A 19,504-nucleotide genomic window follows, 5' to 3' on the forward strand; every position below is an offset into this window, starting at 1 on the left:
CTGGGATGTAGGGGTTTGAGTGAATTTTCCCAAGCTTCCGGGCTGGTAGATCATCCAGGGGAGGTGTCACGGCTCTGGTGCGCAGCAGCCCGGGCATGGATCTCACTCAGCGGCACTGGGAGCACCCAGTCCCAGTCTTGCTCACGTGCCAGAGAGCAGCTGCTCCTCAGAGAGCCTCATCCCTTCCCTGTTGTCATTGCAGGATCTGCTCCGTCCCCTCCCTCCGCTTCAGACGCACCCCGTGAATTCCAGAGCTGCCGATGAGGCATGGCTGAGGGGTGGCTGAGCCACGAGGAGACAGGGAAGGACAGAGGGCAGGAGGGCAGCAGGAGAGACTCGGACGATGTGGACGACAGCCTGCCCAACCTGACGTGGCTGCTGGACTTCTCCATCATCAGCGCTAGCATGGGCAACTCCTCCTGCTGCCCCAGCAGCCCGGACCCCCACAGCTGTCAGGGCATCCCCAGCTTTGCTGCACCGTGCTCACCCCTGGGCACTGACCAACTGTGCATGGAAATGCCCCAAACTCCCCGCATGCCCATCTCCTCCTCCAGCTGGATGATGGAGCACCACGTTGTGTCCACGCACCCTCAGCTGACGGAGGGCATTGACTACAAGACCAACCCCTACATCAAGCCACCCTATTCTTATGCCACCCTCATCTGCATGGCGATGGAAGCCAGCAAGGAGCCCCACGTCACCCTCTCAGACATCTACAAGTGGATTACCGACAACTTCTGCTACTTCCGTCAAGCTGATCCCGTGTGGCAGGTAGGACATTTGAGAACTCTTGCCCTGCCCCATCTCCCCTTATGGCTGGGAAGGGCCTTTCACAGCTTCCATCGTGTAAGAGAGAGCTCAGGGTCATTTTTGGAGTGGAAAGGTCCCCATTGCGCTGTTGGTCCCTGCATCTCCTCTTGACTCTGGAGTGAAGGTGTCTCTGTCTCCCACTTCAGCTTCCTGTAGCTTGCTGCCCTGCTCCATCTCAGAGGACACTCTCCAGCACGGGTGGCTTTCTAGAATGTGGTGGGGCAGGAGGCACCTGGGTTGCTCCTCCCTCTGCTCTAGTTATTCCCAGCCCAAATCCAGAGCGTGCCAGCTATCCTGCACCACTGCTCCCCCAGGCAGGGCTGAGCTAAACCTTTCTTAGCCCCCCGCCCAGGAACTGTCCACCACCTCGCTGGGCAAGTGGGTGTCTGGATGCTATTGAAGCCCACCAGAGAGAAAGGTAGGGAAGCCCTTGGTCCCTCTCCAGGGCCACAGGTGTTCCCCAGACTCCCTGTGCTGGGAAACTTATGGGAGGGACTTTATGGGAGTAGCTAAGTACCAGAATCTTGACTTTCTCTTGCAAACTCATGGCTGGATATTCACCACACTTTTAATTCAAAGTGTTCATTGACAGAAGGAAGAGATGCAGGAGGTACACAAGGTTCTTGCAGGGAGGAAGGATTAATATATTAACCCACCAGGAAATATGGCTGGAAAAGCAGAAAATCCTCTTTTTCTTTCTTTCTCTTCCCCATAGTCTTCCCCCCACCTCCTTTAAGCAGTGGCTGATGAGGATGCAGTGATTTTACCCGGAGCTCCTCTGGGCCAGAAGGCACCTCTGGGGACACACAGGGCAGGGGTGGGACAGCCCCCGTGCCTCTCCAGTTTTGCCCGTCCGGTTTGTGTCAGCCTGGCAGCAGGCAGACATGTGCCTGTATTTTAGCAAACCGCTTTCCCCACAACACTAACAGGAGGTGTGGGTCAAGCTGGGGATGCGAGGAGAGCCCTGATGGTGCTGTCCACTATGGTGATGCCACATGTTGCCGCTGGTAATGGGGCCACATGGATGTAAAGACCCTCCTCTTCCTCCTGGCTGCAAAGATGCTTCTCCACCAGCCTCCCCACGCAGATAGTTGCGGCACCAGCCGATGATTGTTCCACCTTGGTTTTTTTCTCTTTTTTTCCCAGAACTCCATCCGGCACAACCTCTCCTCAAACAAGCGCTTCATCAAGGTGCCTCGAGAGAAGGACAAGCCAGGGGGAGGTGGCTTTTGGAAGCTTGACCCGCAATACGTTGAGCGGCTCAAGAGTGGTGCCTTCAAAAAGCAGAGGATGCGCCCAGTGCAGATCCACCCAGCCTCCACTGCGAAAGCCCAGCAAGAAGCACAGCATGGTGCCTCCCTGGCTGCTTCAGCTTGTGCCTCCAATAAAGTCCTCTCTGTCAACCTGGAGTCACAGCTGCTGCTGAAAAAGTTTGAAGAAGGTAATGGCAACCAGAACTGGAATCCAGTGGATGGCAAAAGAGGGCTCAAGCGCAAGCAGCCCTTGCCCAAGCAAACAGCCAAAGCATGTCGGCTTTCCAATTCCGCCTTGCTGAGCCAGGAGGAGCAGACCCTGCTGGAATCCCTGAAAGGGGACTCTGACCCCAGCCTGAACAGAGAGGTCTCCACTTTTGGGGATCTGGAGCTCTTATCTCCAGTCAGCCTCAAAACGCTCAACCTGGAGTTGATGGCACAAGGGCACCACTTTGAATGTCCCCAGGGGCCGGAGCAGGTCCTCACTGAGTCCTCCCAGAACAGCCTGAGCCTGGACGAAAGCTTCGTGGCCACTTCTTTCCTGCAGCATCTCTGTGATGAAGGGACAAGCGATCTCCTCTCGGATTCTGCCAATGCGGAGCAGTTGTTTGAAGTCAACGATGCCTCTGTAATAGCAGATGTCAGCAACTGGATCACTCTGGATTCCCTCTTGTAAGAGGCCAGTCACCGATCAAAGCCCACGTGTGCTTTAGCAGGATGCTCCCCCCACGCTACTGGGACTTCCAAGAACTGGATTCTTCACCTCTCCTTCGCTGTAGGTTATTAGAGATAGAGTAGGCATCAGGTAGGAGAGAGCAGAAGCTGTAGTGTCAGTGGTTTGCCTTAGACTTGTTGAGAAGTCAAAGATTGTAGAGAATTTCTGTTTAGTAACAACAGCATTTAGGACCTTTAATGTTAGCCGCAATATTTATTGAGAGAGGTTGTAGCTTATGAATTAATAAAGAAGCCTTTAAAAAATCCCATTATCCTTGTTGCAATTTGTACTCAAATTTGGGGAGGGGGTGGGAGTGTGGAGGTGGGAGAATCATAGAATCATAGAACCACAGAATCGTAGAATACTTTGGGTTAAAGGGACCTTAGAGATCATCTAGTTCCAACTCCCCTGCCATGGGCAGGGACACCTCCCACAAGATCAGGCTGCCCAGGGCCCTGTCCAACCTGGCCTTGAGCACCTCCAGGGATGATGCAGCCACAACTTCCCTGGAAAAATTCTGCATTTCTTCCCGAGTAAAGCACGAGTCAAGCTGAGAATTTAATATCTTCAGGTCACGCAAGGGGCAGAGCAGGGCCTTGGGCTGTTGCTTTGTCCAGGTGCCACCGCCTGAAGTCCCCTGGGATGCCACCACATTGGTGGGGATAGTGTCCGGGGGCCACAGGGCTACAGGCTCTGGAGTGTGGTGTGGATGTATTTGTCTGTACTGATAAGGCCTCTCTTTATTTGCTGTTCTCATTATATTTCCCTCTGTTGGGGCCTCCATACGGTGCCAAAGGGCTGCAGAGATTTGTGTGTGATTTCACCTTTTAATGGGATGTTATTTACAATTAAAAAGAATAAATAAGAACAAGCCTTTTGCCTCCTTGTTCTCCTCCAGCCCCTCCTTACCCTGTCAGACCCTCTCTCCTGGAGTGGGGGGACATCTCACCAGCCCAGCCCTGCCTGTACACCCGGCCCGGATACACAGATGCCCTCACCCCGCTCCGCAGCAGCACAGTGATTCCTCACGGGAAAACTGATGCACAAACAGCCAGCTGCGTGACAACGGCTACACGCTCTCTGTGGCACAAGGGTGGCTCTGTCCCGAGGCCTGGGAGCTGCTCCCAGCCCCTGGAGCATCCTTCCCTGTCCCTGCGCGGAGCTCCTGGGCGTGACATGGTGTAAGCACTCAACACTGTCCTTCTGCTCATGCCATGTTCCTACCTGCGTATTCACAGAATCACTAGGTATGGAAAGACCTCCAGGCTCATCTAGTCCAATCATTCCTATCAACCACTAAACCGTGCCCCTCAGCACCTCATCCACCTGCCATTTACATGACTCAATCCCCTCACTGGGCAGCCTCTGCCAGTGCCCAATGACCCTTTCTGTGAAAAATTAGTTGTAGAGAGCAACAAGGTCTCCCCTCAGCCTCCTCTTCTCTATCCCCCCACACGCCCTGTGAAACATAAGTGGCTTTGGGGCCCTGGTGGGCACAGGAGTGTGAGCAGAGCTGCACAGAAGCTGCAGAAACAACCAAATCCTTGCAAGATCAACTAAGCTGAGAAGCAGTCGGGCTCTGCCAGGGCTGTGAAGAAGATCACCTCATGCTCAGCTGCTGGGGCAGGCGCGGTGGGGGCAGTGGGTCAAGAGGCAGCAGGTTTGGGAAGCTCCGAGGTGTTTTAACACAGGGTGCGCAGCACAAAGTGCGATCAGCATAAAAGCCCAAACTCTCCAATACTCTGTGAAATCTAGTTTTACTCATTACAACAATAAATGTAATAAATGATTCGTAGGGATTAACAGCGTTAACAGTAACAGCTTTCCAGGCAACTGTCACGGTCCACTCGTGGACGCGTGATGGTTCGTTTCATTTATGGTTTCAGAGCGCAAATAACTCAAAGAGTCAAGGGAGTCAAATTTCAATCTAACCTGGCACTTTATTACTTATGCCTGTAAAGCAACCTACGATGGAAAGAGACAGAGAACAAGGAAAGAGATGGGGAGAAGAGGGAAGGAAAAGGGGTTCATGGCTACCACCACGGGTCTCCAGATGGTCCCCACGGGTCCCTTGTCTCTGGGAGACAAGGTCCAGAAGGCGTTCTGCTGTTTTGGTCTTTGATGGAGGTGATCCCAGGGTGGGGGGGTCTTCTTCTGTCTCGGTCTTCTGTTCCCCCCTAATTCAGCTGCTCCAGAGCTGTCTTTTATGCCAGTCAATACACCTGTGACCCACCTTTGCCTGTGGAGATGTGCCTATCTCCACGTAGCAGGCCACAGGTGCCAAGAGAGGAGTGTCTGCAGGTCTCCTCCCCTTGCGCATGTGCTCCTCCTGGCGCCAGTGGTCAACCTGGGGTCTCCCAATGAAGGCCAGTAGTCATCATCACCTTGCACGCATGCTGTGTTGGTTATGGGTATGTGGTAAGTCCCGTCATTAATCTTCCTGTCTTTTCCTCCTTGCTTCATGGATCTTTCACAATGGTAGGGAGCAAGGAGGTTTGAAGACAGGTACAAAACATTGTTGAGATAAGGAGGAAGGTACAGGTAGTTAGGTACAAAGTATTCGTTCCGTGCCAGCTCTGGCCGTTTTCCTGAGGCCTGAATTTGTGATTTATACAGTCAAGTTTGGAGGTTAAAAATGAGAAAATGTTGAGACAGAAATCGAACATTTGACCAACTCTTACAGCAACGTGCCCAATCATTGCTACAAGAGACCAACCAGGTTCCAGCTTTCATCCAATGGAGGCATTTTCTTGAGGAGAGCTTCACTCCTGCCCGGCCATCCAGGGCCAGCAGCACCGCGCCCACCGCTTCCGTGGTGACGTTGGCTGCTCCCCTAGAGCTCTCAGAATATGGATGTTCTGAGTTGCCAGAGATGAGACGGAGAGCTGGGGATCTTTCTCCAAAACCTGGAGGGCTGCGACAAAGGAAAGAGAAGGGAGCTGAACCCCACCTCTTTGCAGAGACCCTCAGGCATCTCTGCCAGACCTTGCCAGCCCCACCCTTCCCTTTCCCTGGCCGGGAGGAGCAGGTGGGACAAATACCTCGGCTGGCAGCTGTTGCTCAGGAAGGCCCCCAATGCCCCCGAGATGTTCCTCTGCCCTCGAACCCTGAAGCAGGGCAAGGCGCAGCAGCTCGCTGCCCAGGCTCTGTCCCCTGCCCCAGCAGCCCCGGCACGCACAGCACTGCCCCTACTCACCCTGGCAGATCTCAGGCAGCTTCTCCTCCCGTTGGTGCCTCAGGTGGCGCGCGGCAAGCCCTAGGCACAGAGCTCTGTCAGCCGCCTGCTCCCCAGCGTGCTCCCAGCAGCACAGCTCCCGGCTCTGCCGGTCTGGCTGCAGCCCCTGCTCCCCCTCAGCAGGGAGACCCCAGGGAAGGGCAGTGCCGGGCTGGGGTGAGGGACTGAGCGAGGCTGCAGCCAAGCCCAGCGTTGTGGGCAGGGGTGGGAGAGGGAGGCACCGAGCCCTGGCTGCCCAGGCCCGTCACGGGGCACCCAGGGCTCTGGCAGCCCCAGGGCTCCCCTTGCTGCCAGCGCAGCGGCGGGGACTGGGGCCAGGCTGCAACAGAGGGACCCCGGGGGCTGTGGCTCACCGACAAACCGCACGGCCGCCTCTCGCAAGGTGTCCTGAGCATCCTGCAAGTATGCCAGGCTCTCGTGCAGGTATTCTGCAGCTCTGCCTTTGGCCTTCACCAGCTGGAGAGAGTAGAGGGGCACAGAGTGTCACGCAGCCTTCCCAGGCAGCTGGACCAGCATCCCCTTTACCCCTGCCACCTCAGGCCATTCCCATCTCCCAGACAGGAGCCCTGTAGCGCTGAGGCACAGAGACAGCTGCAGGCATAGGGGTCTGGAGGTCCTGTGACCCTTCTGTCCCGCTGCCAGGGCCCAGACAGCCTAGGGTCTCCTTCCACACCATGAGAGTGGGGAGGGGAAAGGGGCTTGGAGAAGCAGCCCCGGGGGCTCTGGGCCCAGGGGAAGGGAAGGAGGCTCCAGGCTCTGGGCTCTGGGCTCTAGGCTGGAGCAGAGCAGGAACGGCTGTCCCCTTGTCCAGACTGGGCTCTAGGGCTTGGGGCTTGTCCTCACCAAGTACTCCCCAACTCGGAATATCTGCTGCGTCTGGGTCAGGCGGGTGAGATTTCTCAACTTCAGCAGCTTTGCAGCAACGAGGAGGGCTTCCTGAGCTGCCTGTGGAGAAGGACAGGGGCTGGGGTTCCAGGGACTCAAAGCCCTGGCCTCCAGCACGTGCAGGGACAGCCAGAAAGTCTCTAGGGACTCTCGTGCTCAGGTGTTGGTGGCCATGGACTGCTGCTGAGCCCTGCTGGACCACCTATTGCAGGCGTGGGAGATGTCCGTGCCAGCTTCTCCTTCCTTCCTTTTGATCCTCTCTCTGGGTGCGCTGGAGGAGAGGTGAATGGGGGAAGGAGGGAGAAACAGGAGCCCATCTTCCTCGCCTCTGTGGCAGGAGGCCACAGGAAGGCAGTGGTGGGATCCAGGCAGGGAAGCAGGGTCTGCCCCGTCCTCAGTGACTCCAGCTCTTGGACCCTGAGACCACACAGACTCCTCGTGTCGGACTGCCAGCAGCCCTTTTCCCTCCCTGGTGCCCAGGCCACACTTGTGGTGTCAGCTCAGCCTTCCCCGCATCCCTGCTCAGGTTCGTAATCTGTACCTTGGCCACGCTCTTGGTCTGGTCACTCATGCGAAAGAACAGTGGGATCAGGCTTCTCCACACATGCTCCTTTGTCTGCTGCTTGTTGTTCCCCACCACCATCTGCATCGCATCTTTGAAGAGGCAGATGGAGAGCTCTCGCAGCTGGCTGCACTCCTGGAAGGGAGGAGGACAGGAGACTTGGAGCGAGAGCCGCTCCCAGAGCAGGGTCGAGGGCAGGGCTGCTGTGAGAGGAGATGCTTTGGAGCCAGACTCCACAGCCAGGAGGGAAAACCCCGGCCCAAATAGCCCTGCGGGGCTGGGCTGATGGGCAGTTGTCCTTGCAGAGGGCCGAGCGGTGGGGCTGAGGCTCCCACAGCAGCCTTACATCATCAAAGACCGGCCGGAGCTTCTCCAGCAGCTGCAGAGCCACGGGGCTGGCCTCCTTCCTCCCCAGATGACGCAGCACGTTCTGGACAACCAGCAGAGCCTTCATCTTGTCCTCAGAGCCGGCATTCTCCTGGGTGCCCATGACGTCCGGCAGCAGGTCTAGCATTTTCCTTGCCTGTATCAAGCACAGAATTCCCTTTCGCAAAATGGGGAAAGAGCACCCTAGCACAAATTCTCTGGCCACTGAGCACTAGCCTCCGCGTTACCCACAGCCCCAGCCCCAGGCTGCCAACGTGGCTGCATCCTGTCCGTGCCCCGCTCACCGTCTCAGGTCTCTGCGACAGTGTCACCAGGCTTCTGAGCTCCAGTGAGAGCAGACCCGGGCTTGTACGCTGCAGGAACCTCTGGGTTTGGTCCTGGCCAGCAATCTCCTCTGCGTTCCCGTAACCTGAGGCCAGCAGCTGGAAGAAAGAGAGCAGTGGGAGACTGGCAGGAGTTGCAGGGTTCCCCACACCGTGAGGCTCCCTGAGGGCAAGGGCTCCGGGGCCCACGCAGCGTGGGGTGGCCCTGGCACAGTTGGCGCAAAGGAACCCAGTGCTGGGCCGGTCCCTGCCGGCCCCAAGGGGCCGTGGCCGTATGTCCTGGAGGAGGTGACCATCTGGGGGCAGGTGGGAGGGGAGATGGCCGGGCCCCTTTTCCCACAGAGGCAGATGCAGCCCAGAGAGTGAGCAAGGACTGCTCTGGCCACTCACAGACAAACGAAGGAAGCAGGCGACCTCCTCTGCGTTGGAGCTGAAGACGCCGTGCAGCCACTTGCCCTGGAGCTGTCGGAGCAGCTCGCTCAAGGCCTTCTCCACTGTGTGGGGCTGGGAAAGCAGCACATCCCAGATGGCCAGAGCAGCCCTGCAGGACCAGAGTGCTCTGTCAGCAGAGCTGCCTCGACACCGCGCGGTTCCTGGGACAGCCCGCAGGATCCAGGCAGTCCTGCAGCCCCGGCCCCTTCCAGACCTTTGCTTGGGGGCCGGGTCCCTGCCTGGGCGAGCAGGAGGGGTCTGGGATAGCGTTCCTGTTGCTGCTGGGCATGGAAGAAGCTCACAGGGACTGTTGGGGTCAGTACCTGTCACACGACGGAGACAACCCCAACAGGATCGTGACCACTTCCCTGGGACACCAGTCGGTCACCAGCAGAAGCAGCGAGTCCAGGCTGTGCCGGGCTGATGCCGTGCACATGCACTCCCTGTTTTCATAGATGCACCTCACGATGTCCGGAACCTGGAGGGCACACAGGGGAGGTCAGGGCTGCTGCTGGAGTGCAGCCATTTCCCAAGAAACCACTTCCCATCCGACTGTGCTGCCAGGTGCCTGAGGCGCCTGGGTCAGGGAGAGAGGGATACGGGGACACACAAAGCCTGGAAGCGCTCAAGGGAAGGGCACAGCAAGGCAGCCACATGCCACTTACCTGCACTAGCCATGAGGCGGGCTCTCCCATGGCCACATCCAGGATGCTGCTCGCCGCCTCCTTGGCATCCAGGCTTGAGTCTCTCAGGGCCTTAATGGCCATGAGGACGAGCTCTGTCTTCTCAGAAGGCTCGAGGTATCTTCCAAATGCCTGCGGGTGGAAGGAAGGCAGGGAAGACACGTCTCACCGAGTGCCCGGATGGTGCTACTCCGCTGAGCTGGGGGAGCAGCTCTGGGCACAGATGTCCTGGCAGCAGTGCCCGCAGGAAAGCTGGCAGCAGGGGCTGCAGTCGGTGCACAATGGAGCACGGGGACAGAGAGCCCTCAGCATGGGGGAGGAAGGGTGGAGGCTGTGGGCACAGCGCTGGGCCCGCGGAGAACCGGGGCTTGGTGGAAGCCAAGAGAGCTGAAGCTGCTGCTGGGTCCCTGCTCGGGGACAGCAGCAACCCCCTCACTGGAGACAGTGAGGCCATGCCACCCCGCTCATTCTGGATCCCTTCGCTCACACGAGTCTCCTGCTGATGTGCTCATTACCATGGCAATGCGGCTTGCGCTTGGTGAAGTCAGCCAGGTGTCCTCAGCTTCCCGCTCCCTTTGTCTCTCTGGATGTTCTGGATCATCCTGTGGACGTGCCGTGCCTAAACACGAGGGGATCACGGAAGAGTGGATAAATGAGAGGCAGGGGACGTCTGGAAGCTGGCAGGCTCTCATGGATGACTTCCAGAAGCACCGGAACAGTCCCTTGCAAGACTCGGGGAAACAACCAGGTGCATGAGGAGAGGTCTGTGTGTGTGTGGAGGGAGGCAGCCCACCCCAGCTCCTCTTACATTTTTGCTGCTGGAAGAATCTGAAGAGGTAATGAAGAGCATCCAAAGCCCCCGATCTGATCTCCCAGTTTTTGCAAAAGCAGCAAAAGATGAGACGTCCCAGCAGCTGTCCCAGGAGGGGGATACGGATCTCTGTGAGGCAGGCACGGCTGTCATCGTCTCCTTCGCAGGTGCTCCAGCCCTGGGTGTGGGAGGCAAGAGAGGTAGAAGGGCTGAGGGGCAGCAGGTGCAATCAAAGTCCTGAACCCAGGAGCTTCCACAAGGAAATATCCCCAGTGAGACAGGATTTGGAGGACCCTCCCAAAGGTGCTTGTAGGGCAGCAGGGCAGGGAGAGCTGCAGACCTGGCCTCCCACCATGCTCCTTGGGCAGTCCTGTCCTGCACAGGCCTGGGGACTGAGACGAGTCCTGGCAGAGAGGGCACTGGGGAGAGGAGACCGTGGGAATAGGAAAGAAACGGAGACCTTCTCTCCAGGGCAGAGCCTCACTGAACACCTCAACCAGACTCGCCTCACAGGCATCTCCGAGCTAGGGGCTGCTCCGGTGTGCAGGGAAGGGAAGAACCCCCAGCTGGAGGGTGCCTGTCTCCTTACCTGTGCTGAGGAACCGCTGGCCAGGAGGAAGTCACTCAGCCTCACAATCCGCCCCACCGCCCTCTCACACGCAGCTGTGCTCTGGCAGGTGGTGAAGGGCAGCAGCATCTGGGAGGAGAGAAACTGCTGGTGTGTCCTGGGAGCCGGCACCCGCGCCAGCAGAAGAAGCGCTGCCCGTGTCCTGGTGGGACTCACGTAGGTCCCCAGGGCAACACCTGATCCTTGTCCTGCCCTCCCCAAAACAGAGCCCTGAGCGCCCTCTCCGTGGAGGCTGGACTTTGGGACAGGAGCCTGCCTGGGGGTCTGCAGAGGGGAATGGCAGTCCAGCCCCCTGAGAAGCCAGGAGTGCAGGGCTCCAGGGTTGGGGTCCCTGTGTGGGACAGGAAGGTCCCAGTGGGTTGCTGCCCAGCAGATGTGGAGAGGAGAGAACAGGGGACCGCGAGGCAGGGGACGGGCAGCACCAGCTGCCGCTGCTGCGGTGCCTGAGGAGAGGGATCAAAGGCCTCCCGCTGCCTCGGTGCAAGGAGAGCTCTGGGGACAGAGCTGGCCCAGAAGTGCCGCGGGCAAGGCTTTGCTGTGACGCAGCAGTGGGATGCAGAGGGGACATCACATGGACTGCGGGCAGGGGACGCTGGGCTCCCAGAAGAGCGTGATGGGCCACCCTTGGCTGCGTAAGGGAGCTGGGCACCCTCCCTGCAGAGTGCTCTGTGTGTGGTACTGGGCTAAGGGGACGGTCCCCTCAGGAAGAGGCCCCGTGAACCCCACTCTTTGCCAATGCCAGACCTGTAAGATTGTCTGCAGCTCCACAAAGAAAGCGGCGGAAGAACGGAGTAGTATCTGCAGCACGGTGTCCACGTCCTCCAGGGCCTGCAAGGAGGACAGAGGGTGGTGGCAATCTTTCTGCAGTCCCTCTCACCCCAGGGACAGATCTGACAGAGCAGCCTGCGGTGCTGGACATGGCCAGACCCGTGGGAAGGGGATGAAGGCTTGAGGGTGGGAAGGCAGAGTTGAGTCCCTGCCCTGCCTTGGCTGTCTCTCAGCAGGCGGTGTCAGGGAGAAGATCAGAGGGACTCGGGGCTCCCGTAGCTCAGCCAGCGCTTACCCTGAAGTAGAGACCTTTGAGAGGGGCCGGCATGTCCATTTGTGGTGGAAGGAAGAAGACGCTGCTGAAACAGGCCTGCAAGAGGCGTTTCATTTTCTCGTCCAGCACCATCTGCACTTGGCTGCAAAGCGAGACAGGGCCATGTTGGACACTGGTGCTGGGAGCGGAGCCTCGATGCCTTGGGCAGGTGGACAGGGACCTCTGGAGGAGGGATCGCCAAGAGGGATGGAGGCTGTGCAGGAAGCCCCACCAAGGGGCACCTCCTCTGTCCCTGGCATTGCCTTGGCCCAAGGACATCCTGGCAGGCAAGTCTCCTGCCTCCGTCTGTGGGGAACAGCTGAGACCGGGCGTGGAGCTGCAGGATCCCTCTGCTGTCCGCAGAGTTCCCCTCCTGGCACCACTGGGCTCTGCTGGCATGGGGGATGCTCCCAGAAGGGGGCGGGGCCACGGGCTGTTGAGAGGTGCTCGCTGAAGCAGGGGCTGGGCACGTACCTCAAGGCAGCGTCGCAAAGCATGGCTTGCTGCCGCATTGCTGTGTTCAGGTAGTTCTTGGGCTCCTCTTTCACCAGCATCTGCAGAGCACAACCACAACGGTTCCTGGCAGCCGCCAGCAGACCCAGCACCAGGCGGTGGAGCAGGAGGAGACCCTCTGCCTCTGCCCCCAGGGAACCCTCCGGCCCCACCAGTGCCAGGCTCTCTGCTTGCAGGGCTTCACAGCGGCACCCGAGTCCCCTCGTAGCAGCTCAGTGTCTACGCACGCTTGTCCCTGCCCTCCTCACAGTGTGCCGGTGCCCGGAACATTGACCCCATCCCCAGACCCGCTGCCTGTCCGCTCACCTCGAAATTCTCTGCCGGCTCCAATTTGCGGCAGTAGGCGTTCAGGTCCTGGGGCAAGTCCTGGCACTGGGCAGGTTTGCACAGGGTGCAGAGGGACTGTGGGGAATGCATCGTCTGGGCCTCCTCCTGGCAACCAGGGACAGAGAGGCAAACGGGGAGCATGAGAAGGTTGGCACACGGCCAGCAGGACTGGGGTGCTGGGGCTGCAGTGCTGCCCAGGAGAGCCAGGGGAGACGCTCTGTCCGGCCAGCAGCCCCGGCAGCAGAGCCGGCGGCCCCGTCGGGAGACACGGGCACAGCTCCCATGCAAAGGGATGCGAGTACCTTCACTGAGAAGGTTAGAGACCCGAGAATGAGCTGCACGGGTTCTTCTTGCCCTCTGTCTAGAGTCGCCAAGCTGGACGCAGCTGAGGAGTCACCTAGCAAAGGAGGAAAGTAGGGAGGGCTGTAGAGAGGGGCTGCAGGTAAACGTGAGGAGAAGGAGCTCTGCCCTCTGTCCAGACCTGTCCCCGCTCCCCTGGCCCAGTTTTCCCGTGGGTGTCTCGTCTGGAGGGTGCCTGGCAGATGGGTTGCAATGCTGGAGCACAGCGTGGAAAGCCACCTCCCGCCCTGGGGGAGGCTGTGCTGGGTTTGGCTCTTAGCTCGGAGCAGCATTCCGGCAGTGCTGTGCCCCTGGCCTGTCAGACCCCCACTGCCGCTGTGCCAGGGAAGCAGGACCCTGTCCTCCCCCAGGGAGCAATCAGTGGCCCCAGCCCCGGGAGCCCTCACTTACTGCTTAGCAGTGACTTGGGCACGTGCCGCTGGTCGAACTCCGGAGAAGCGATGCTCTCCTGTGGAACCCCTTTGTCCTCCCAGGCAACCCTGGGGATGGGGGGTCTCTTCGCCATCCTGCAGAGAGCGGAGGTGTGGGAAGCGTTAGGGGTGGGGAAGGGGGACAGTTACTCTACAAAGAGCTGCAGGCTTTGAGGGCTGCGAAACAGCCGTCACGCTGTCTTGTGCATTGCGTTCTGCGAATGTCTCACCTACGCTTTGTCCTAAAGGCTCTGCTCCCACGACGTGTCAGGCTTCAGCAGGAGCTGCGTGTCCAGCCCAAACCTGAGCAGCGGTTGAGTGAACAGTTACAGCTGTGGCAGCGACACAGCAGGCAGAGGGTGGTGGTGTCTCTCGACCGGGTCACAGAGGGCAGCAGTGTCCAGGACACTATGATGTCACGTTGAGAGCTCTCGGGCAGGGCACGAAAGGTTCATCCCTTCCCTGTTGTCATTGCAGGATCTGCTCCGTCCCCTCCCTCCGCTTCAGACGCACCCCGTGAATGCCAGAGCTGCCGATGAGGCATGGCTGAGGGGTGGCTGAGCCACGAGGAGACAGGGAAGGACAGAGGGCAGGAGGTCAGCAGGAGAGACTCGGACGATGTGGATGACAGCCTGCCCAACCTGACGTGGCTGCTGGACTTCTCCATCATCAGCGCTAGCATGGGCAACTCCTCCTGCTGCTCCATCATCCCGGACCCCCACAGCTGTCAGGGCATCCCCAGCTCTGCAGTGCCGTGCTCACCCCTGGGCACTGACTCAGCGCGCATGGAAACGCCCCACACTCCCCGCATGCCCATCTCCTCCTCCAGCTGGATGACGGAGCACCACGTTGTGTCCACGCACCCTCAGCTGACGGAGGGCATTGACTACCAGACCAACCCCTACATCAAGCCACCCTACTCCTACACCACCCTCATCTGCATGGCGATGGAAGCCAGCAAGGAGCCCCACGTCACCCTCTCCGACATCTACAAGTGGATTACCGACAACTTCTGCTACTTCCGTCAAGCTGATCCCGTGTGGCAGGTAGGACATTTGAGAACTCTTGCCCTGCCCCATCTCCCCTTATGGCTGGGAAGGGCCTTTCACAGCTTCCATCGTGTAAGAGAGAGCTCAGGGTCATTCATGGAGTGGAAAGGCCCCATTGGGCTGTTGGTCCCTGCATCTCCTCTTGACTCTGGAGTTAAGGTGTCTCTGTCTCCCACTTCAGCTTCCTGTAGCTTGCTGCCCTGCTCCATCTCAGAGGACACTCTCCAGCACGGGTGGCTTTCTAGAATGTGGTGGGGCAGGAGGCACCTGGGTTGCTCCTCCCTCTGCTCTAGTTATTCCCAGCCCAAATCCAGAGCGTGCCAGCTATCCTGCACCACTGCTCCCCCAGGCAGGGCTGAGCTAAACCTTTCTTAGCCCCCCGCCCAGGAACTGTCCACCACCTCCCTAGGCAAGTGGGTGTCTGGAGGCTATTGAAGCCCACCAGAGAGAAGGGTAGGGAAGCCCTTGGTCCCTCTCCAGGGCCACAGGTGTTCCCCAGACTCCCTGTGCTGGGAAACTTATGGGAGGGACTCTATGGGAGAAGCTGAGTACCAGAATATTGACTTTCTCTTGCAGACTCATGGCTGGATATTCACCACAGTTTTAATTCAAAGTGTTCATTGACAGAAGGAAGAGATGCAGGAGGTACACAAGGTTCTTGCAGGGAGGAAGGATTAATATATTAACCCACCAGGAAATATGGCTGGAAAAGCAGAAAATCCTCTTTTTCTTTCTTTTTCTTCCCCCATAGTCTTCCCCCCACCTCCTTTAAGCAGTGGCTGATGAGGATGCAGTGATTTTACCCGGAGCTCCTCTGGGCCAGAAGGCACCTCTGGGGACACACAGGGCTGGGGTGGGACAGCCCCCGTGGCTCTCCAGTTTCGCCCGTCCAGTTTGTGTCAGCCTGGCAGCAGGCAGACATGTGCCTGTATTTTAGCAGACTTGTGTTCCACCCTGTTTTTTTTCTCTTTTTTCCCAGAACTCCATCCGGCACAACCTCTCCTCAAACAAGCGCTTCATCAAGGTGCCTCGAGAGAAGGACAAGCCAGGGAGAGGTGGCTTTTGGAAGCTTGACCCGCAATACGTTGAGCAGCTCAGGAGCGGTGCCTTCAAAAAGCAGAGGATGCGCCCAGTGCAGATCCTCACAGCCTACACTGCGAAAGCCCAGCAAGAAGCACAGCATGGTGCCTCCCTGGCCGCTTCAGCTTGTGCCTCCAATAAAGTCCTCTCTGTCAACATGGAGTCACAGCTGCTGCTGAAGGAGTTTGAAGAAGGTCTTGGCAACCAGAACTGGAATCCAGTGGATGGCAAAAGAGGGCTCAAGCGCAAGCAGCCCTTGCCCAAGCAAACAGCCAAAGCTTGTCGGCTTTCCAATTCCGCCTTGCTGAGCCTGGAGGAGCAGACCCAGCTGGGATCCCTGAAAGGGGACTCTGACCCCAGCCTGAACAGAGAGGTCTCCACTTTTGGGGATCTGGAGCTCTTATCTCCAGTCAGCCTCAAAACGCTCAACCTGGAGTTGATGGCACAAGGGCACCACTTTGAATGTCCCCAGGGGCTGGAGCAGGTCCTCACTGAGTCCTCCCAGAACAGCCTGAGCCTGGATGAAAGCTTCATGGCCACTTCTTTCCTGCAGCATCTCTGTGATGAAGGGACAAGCGATCTCCTCTCGGATTCTGCCAATGCGGAGCAGTTGTTTGAAGTCAACGATGCCTCTGTAATAGCAGATGTCAGCAACTGGATCAATCTGGATTCCCTCTTGTAAGAGGCCAGTCACCGATCAAAGCCCACGTGTGCTTTAGCAGGATGCTCCCCCCACGCTACTGGGACTTCCAAGAACTGGATTCTTCACCTCTCCTTCGCTGTAGGTTATTAGAGATAGAGTAGGCATCAGGTAGGTGAGAGCAGAAGCTGTAGTGTCAGTGGTTTGCCTTAGACTTGTTGAGAAGTCAAAGATTGTAGAGAATTTCTGTTTAGTAACAACAGCATTTAGGACCTTTAATGTTAGCCGCAATATTTATTGAGAGAGGTTGTAGCTTATGAATTAATAAAGAAGCCTTTAAAAAATCCCATTATCCTTGTTGCAATTTGTACTCAAATTTGGGGAGGGGGTGGGAGTGTGGAGGTGGGAGAATCATAGAATCATAGAACCACAGAATCGTAGAATACTTTGGGTTAAAGGGACCTTAGAGATCATCTAGTTCCAACTCCCCTGCCATGGGCAGGGACACCTCCCACAAGATCAGGCTGCCCAGGGCTCTGTCCAACCTGGCCTTGAGCACCTCCAGGGATGATGCAGCCACAACTTCCGTGGAAAAGTTCTGCATTCCTTCCCCAGTAAAGCACGAGGCAAGCTGAGAATTGAATATCTTCCGGTCACGCAAGGGGCAGAGCAGGGCCTTGGGCTGTTGCTTTGTCCAGGTGCCACCGCCTGAAGTCCCCTGGGATGCCACCACATTGGTGGGGATAGTGTCCGGTGGGCACAGGGCTACAGGCTCTGGAGTGTGGTGTGGATGTATTTGTCTGTACTGATAAGGCCTCTCTTTATTTGCTGTTCTCATTATATTTCCCTCTGTTGGGGCCTCCATACGGTGCCAAAGGGCTGCAGAGATTTGTGTGTGATTTCACCTTTTAATGGGATGTTATTTACAATTAAAAAGAATAAATAAGAACAAGCCTTTTGCCTCCTTGTTCTGTTCCAGCCCCTCCTGACCCTGTCAGACCCTCTCTCCTGGAGTGGGGGGACATCTCACCAGCCCAGCCCTGCCTGTACACCCGGCCCGGATACACAGATGCCCTCACCCCGCTCCGCAGCAGCACAGTGATTCCTCACGGGAAAACTGATGCACAAACAGCCAGCTGCGTGACAACGGCTACACGCTCTCTGTGGCACAAGGGTGGCTCTGTCCCGAGGCCTGGGAGCTGCTCCCAGCCCCTGGAGCATCCTTCCCTGTCCCTGCGCGGAGCTCCTGGGCGTGACATGGTGTAAGCACTCAACACTGTCCTTCTGCTCATGCCATGTTCCTACCTGCGTATTCACAGAATCACTAGGTATGGAAAGACCTCCAGGCTCATCTAGTCCAATCATTCCTATCAACCACTAAACCGTGCCCCTCAGCACCTCATCCACCTGCCATTTACATGACTCAATCCCCTCACTGGGCAGCCTCTGCCAGTGCCCAATGACCCTTTCTGTGAAAAATTAGTTGTAGAGAGCAACAAGGTCTCCCCTCAGCCTCCTCTTCTCTATCCCTCCACACGCCCTGTGAAACATAAGTGGCTTTGGAGACCTGGTGGGCACAGGAGTGTGAGCAGAGCTGCACAAAAGCTGCAGGAACAACCAAATCCTTGCAAGATCAACTAAGCTGAGAAGCAGTCAGGCTCTGCCAGGGCCGTGAAGAAAATCACCTCATGCTCAGCTGCTGGGGCAGGCGCGGTGGGGGCAGTGGGTCAAGAGGCAGCAGGTTTGGGAAGCTCCGAGGTGTTTTAACACAGGGTGCGCAGCACAAAGTGCGATCAGCATAAAAGCCCAAACTCTCCAATACTCTGTGAAATCTAGTTTTACTCATTACAACAATAAATGTAATAAATGATTCGTAGGGATTAACAGCATTAACAGTAACAGCTTTCCAGGCAACTGTCACGGTCCACTCGTGGACGCGTGATGGTTCGTTTCATTTATGGTTTCAGAGCGCAAATAATTCAAAGAGTCAAGGGAGTCAAATTTCAATCTAACCTGGCACTTTATTACTTATGCCTGTAAAGCAACCTACGATGGAAAGAGACAGAGAACAAGGAAAGAGATGGGGAGAAGAGGGAAGGAAAAGGGGTTCATGGCTACCACCACGGGTCCCCAGATCGTCCCCACGGGTCCCTTGTCTCTGGGAGAAAAGGTCCAGAAGGCGTTCTGCTGTTTTGGTCTTTGATGGAGGTGATCCCAGGGTGGGGGGGTCTTCTTCTGTCTCGGTCTTCTGTTCCCCCCTAATTCAGCTGCTCCAGAGCTGTCTTTTATGCCAGTCAATACACCTGTGACCCACCTTTGCCTGTGGAGATGTGCCTTTCTCCACGTAGCAGGCCACAGGTGCCAAGAGAGGAGTGTCTGCAGGTCTCCTCCCCTTGCGCGTGTGCTCCTCCTGGCGCCAGTGGTCAACCTGGGGTCTCCCAATGAAGGCCAGTAGTCATCATCACCTTGCACGCATGCTGTGTTGGTTATGGGTCTGTGCTAAGTCCCGTCATTAATCTTCCTGTCTTTTCCTCCTTGCTTCATGGATCTTTCACAATGGTAGGGAGCAAGGAGGTTTGAAGACAGGTACAAAACATTGTTGAGATAAGGAGGAAGGTACAGGTAGTTAGGTACAAAGTATTCGTTCCGTGCCAGCTCTGGCCGTTTTCCTGAGGCCTGAATTTGTGATTTATACAGTCAAGTTTGGAGGTTAAAAATGAGAAAATGTTGAGACAGAAATCGAACATTTGACCAACTCTTACAGCAACGTGCCCAATCATTGCTACAAGAGACCAACCAGGTTCCAGCTTTCATCCAATGGAGGCATTTTCTTGAGGAGAGCTTCACTCCTGCCCGGCCATCCAGGGCCAGCAGCACCGCGCCCACCGCTTCCGTGGTGACGTTGGCTGCTCCCCTAGAGCTCTCAGAATATGGATGTTCTGAGTTGCCAGAGATGAGACGGAGAGCTGGGGATCTTTCTCCAAAACCTGGAGGGCTGCGACAAAGGAAAGAGAAGGGAGCTGAACCCCACCTCTTTGCAGAGACCCTCAGGCATCTCCACCAGACCTTGCCAGCCCCACCCTTCCCTTTCCCTGGCCGGGAGGAGCAGGTGGGACAAATACCTCGGCTGGCAGCTGTTGCTCAGGAAGGCCCCCAATGCCCCAGAGATGTTCCTCTGCCCTCGAACCCTGAAGCAGGGCAAGGCACAGCAGCTCGCTGCCCAGGCTCTGTCCCCTGCCCCAGCAGCCCCGGCACGCACAGCACTGCCCCTACTCACCCTGGCAGATCTCAGGCAGCTTCTCCTCCCGTTGGTGCCTCAG

The 19,504-nt window shown here is 57.4% G+C and overlaps 2 protein-coding genes across 2 annotated transcripts; both read left to right on the top strand.

The window, feature by feature from the left end:
* The first annotated feature begins 267 nt into the window (after positions 1-267).
* LOC138718543 (forkhead box protein J1-like) lies at positions 268-2,739 on the top strand. The gene is made up of 2 exons (XM_069853047.1): positions 268-771; positions 1,957-2,739. The coding sequence occupies exons 1-2, from the start codon at positions 268-270 to the stop codon at positions 2,737-2,739; spliced, it is 1,287 nt and encodes a 428-aa protein (XP_069709148.1).
* An 11,218-nt stretch (positions 2,740-13,957) lies between these two features.
* On the top strand, positions 13,958-16,226 carry LOC138718494 (forkhead box protein J1-B-like). The gene is made up of 2 exons (XM_069853002.1): positions 13,958-14,461; positions 15,444-16,226. The coding sequence occupies exons 1-2, from the start codon at positions 13,958-13,960 to the stop codon at positions 16,224-16,226; spliced, it is 1,287 nt and encodes a 428-aa protein (XP_069709103.1).
* The last annotated feature ends 3,278 nt before the right edge of the window (positions 16,227-19,504 follow it).

The sequence above is a fragment of the Phaenicophaeus curvirostris genome, chromosome 3, assembly GCF_032191515.1.
Source record: "Phaenicophaeus curvirostris isolate KB17595 chromosome 3, BPBGC_Pcur_1.0, whole genome shotgun sequence".
Lineage (NCBI taxonomy): Eukaryota > Metazoa > Chordata > Aves > Cuculiformes > Cuculidae > Phaenicophaeus > Phaenicophaeus curvirostris.

Excerpts from the sequence above, each read along its gene's own strand:
- LOC138718494 (XM_069853002.1), top strand. The coding sequence starts at position 13,958 with ATGGCTGAGGGGTGGCTGAGCCACGAGGAGACAGGGAAGGACAGAGGG. Across the intron at positions 14,462-15,443 it reads AAGCTGATCCCGTGTGGCAG|AACTCCATCCGGCACAACCT; the intron begins GTAGGACATTTG and ends CTTTTTTCCCAG.
- LOC138718543 (XM_069853047.1), top strand. The coding sequence starts at position 268 with ATGGCTGAGGGGTGGCTGAGCCACGAGGAGACAGGGAAGGACAGAGGG. Across the intron at positions 772-1,956 it reads AAGCTGATCCCGTGTGGCAG|AACTCCATCCGGCACAACCT; the intron begins GTAGGACATTTG and ends TTTTTTTCCCAG.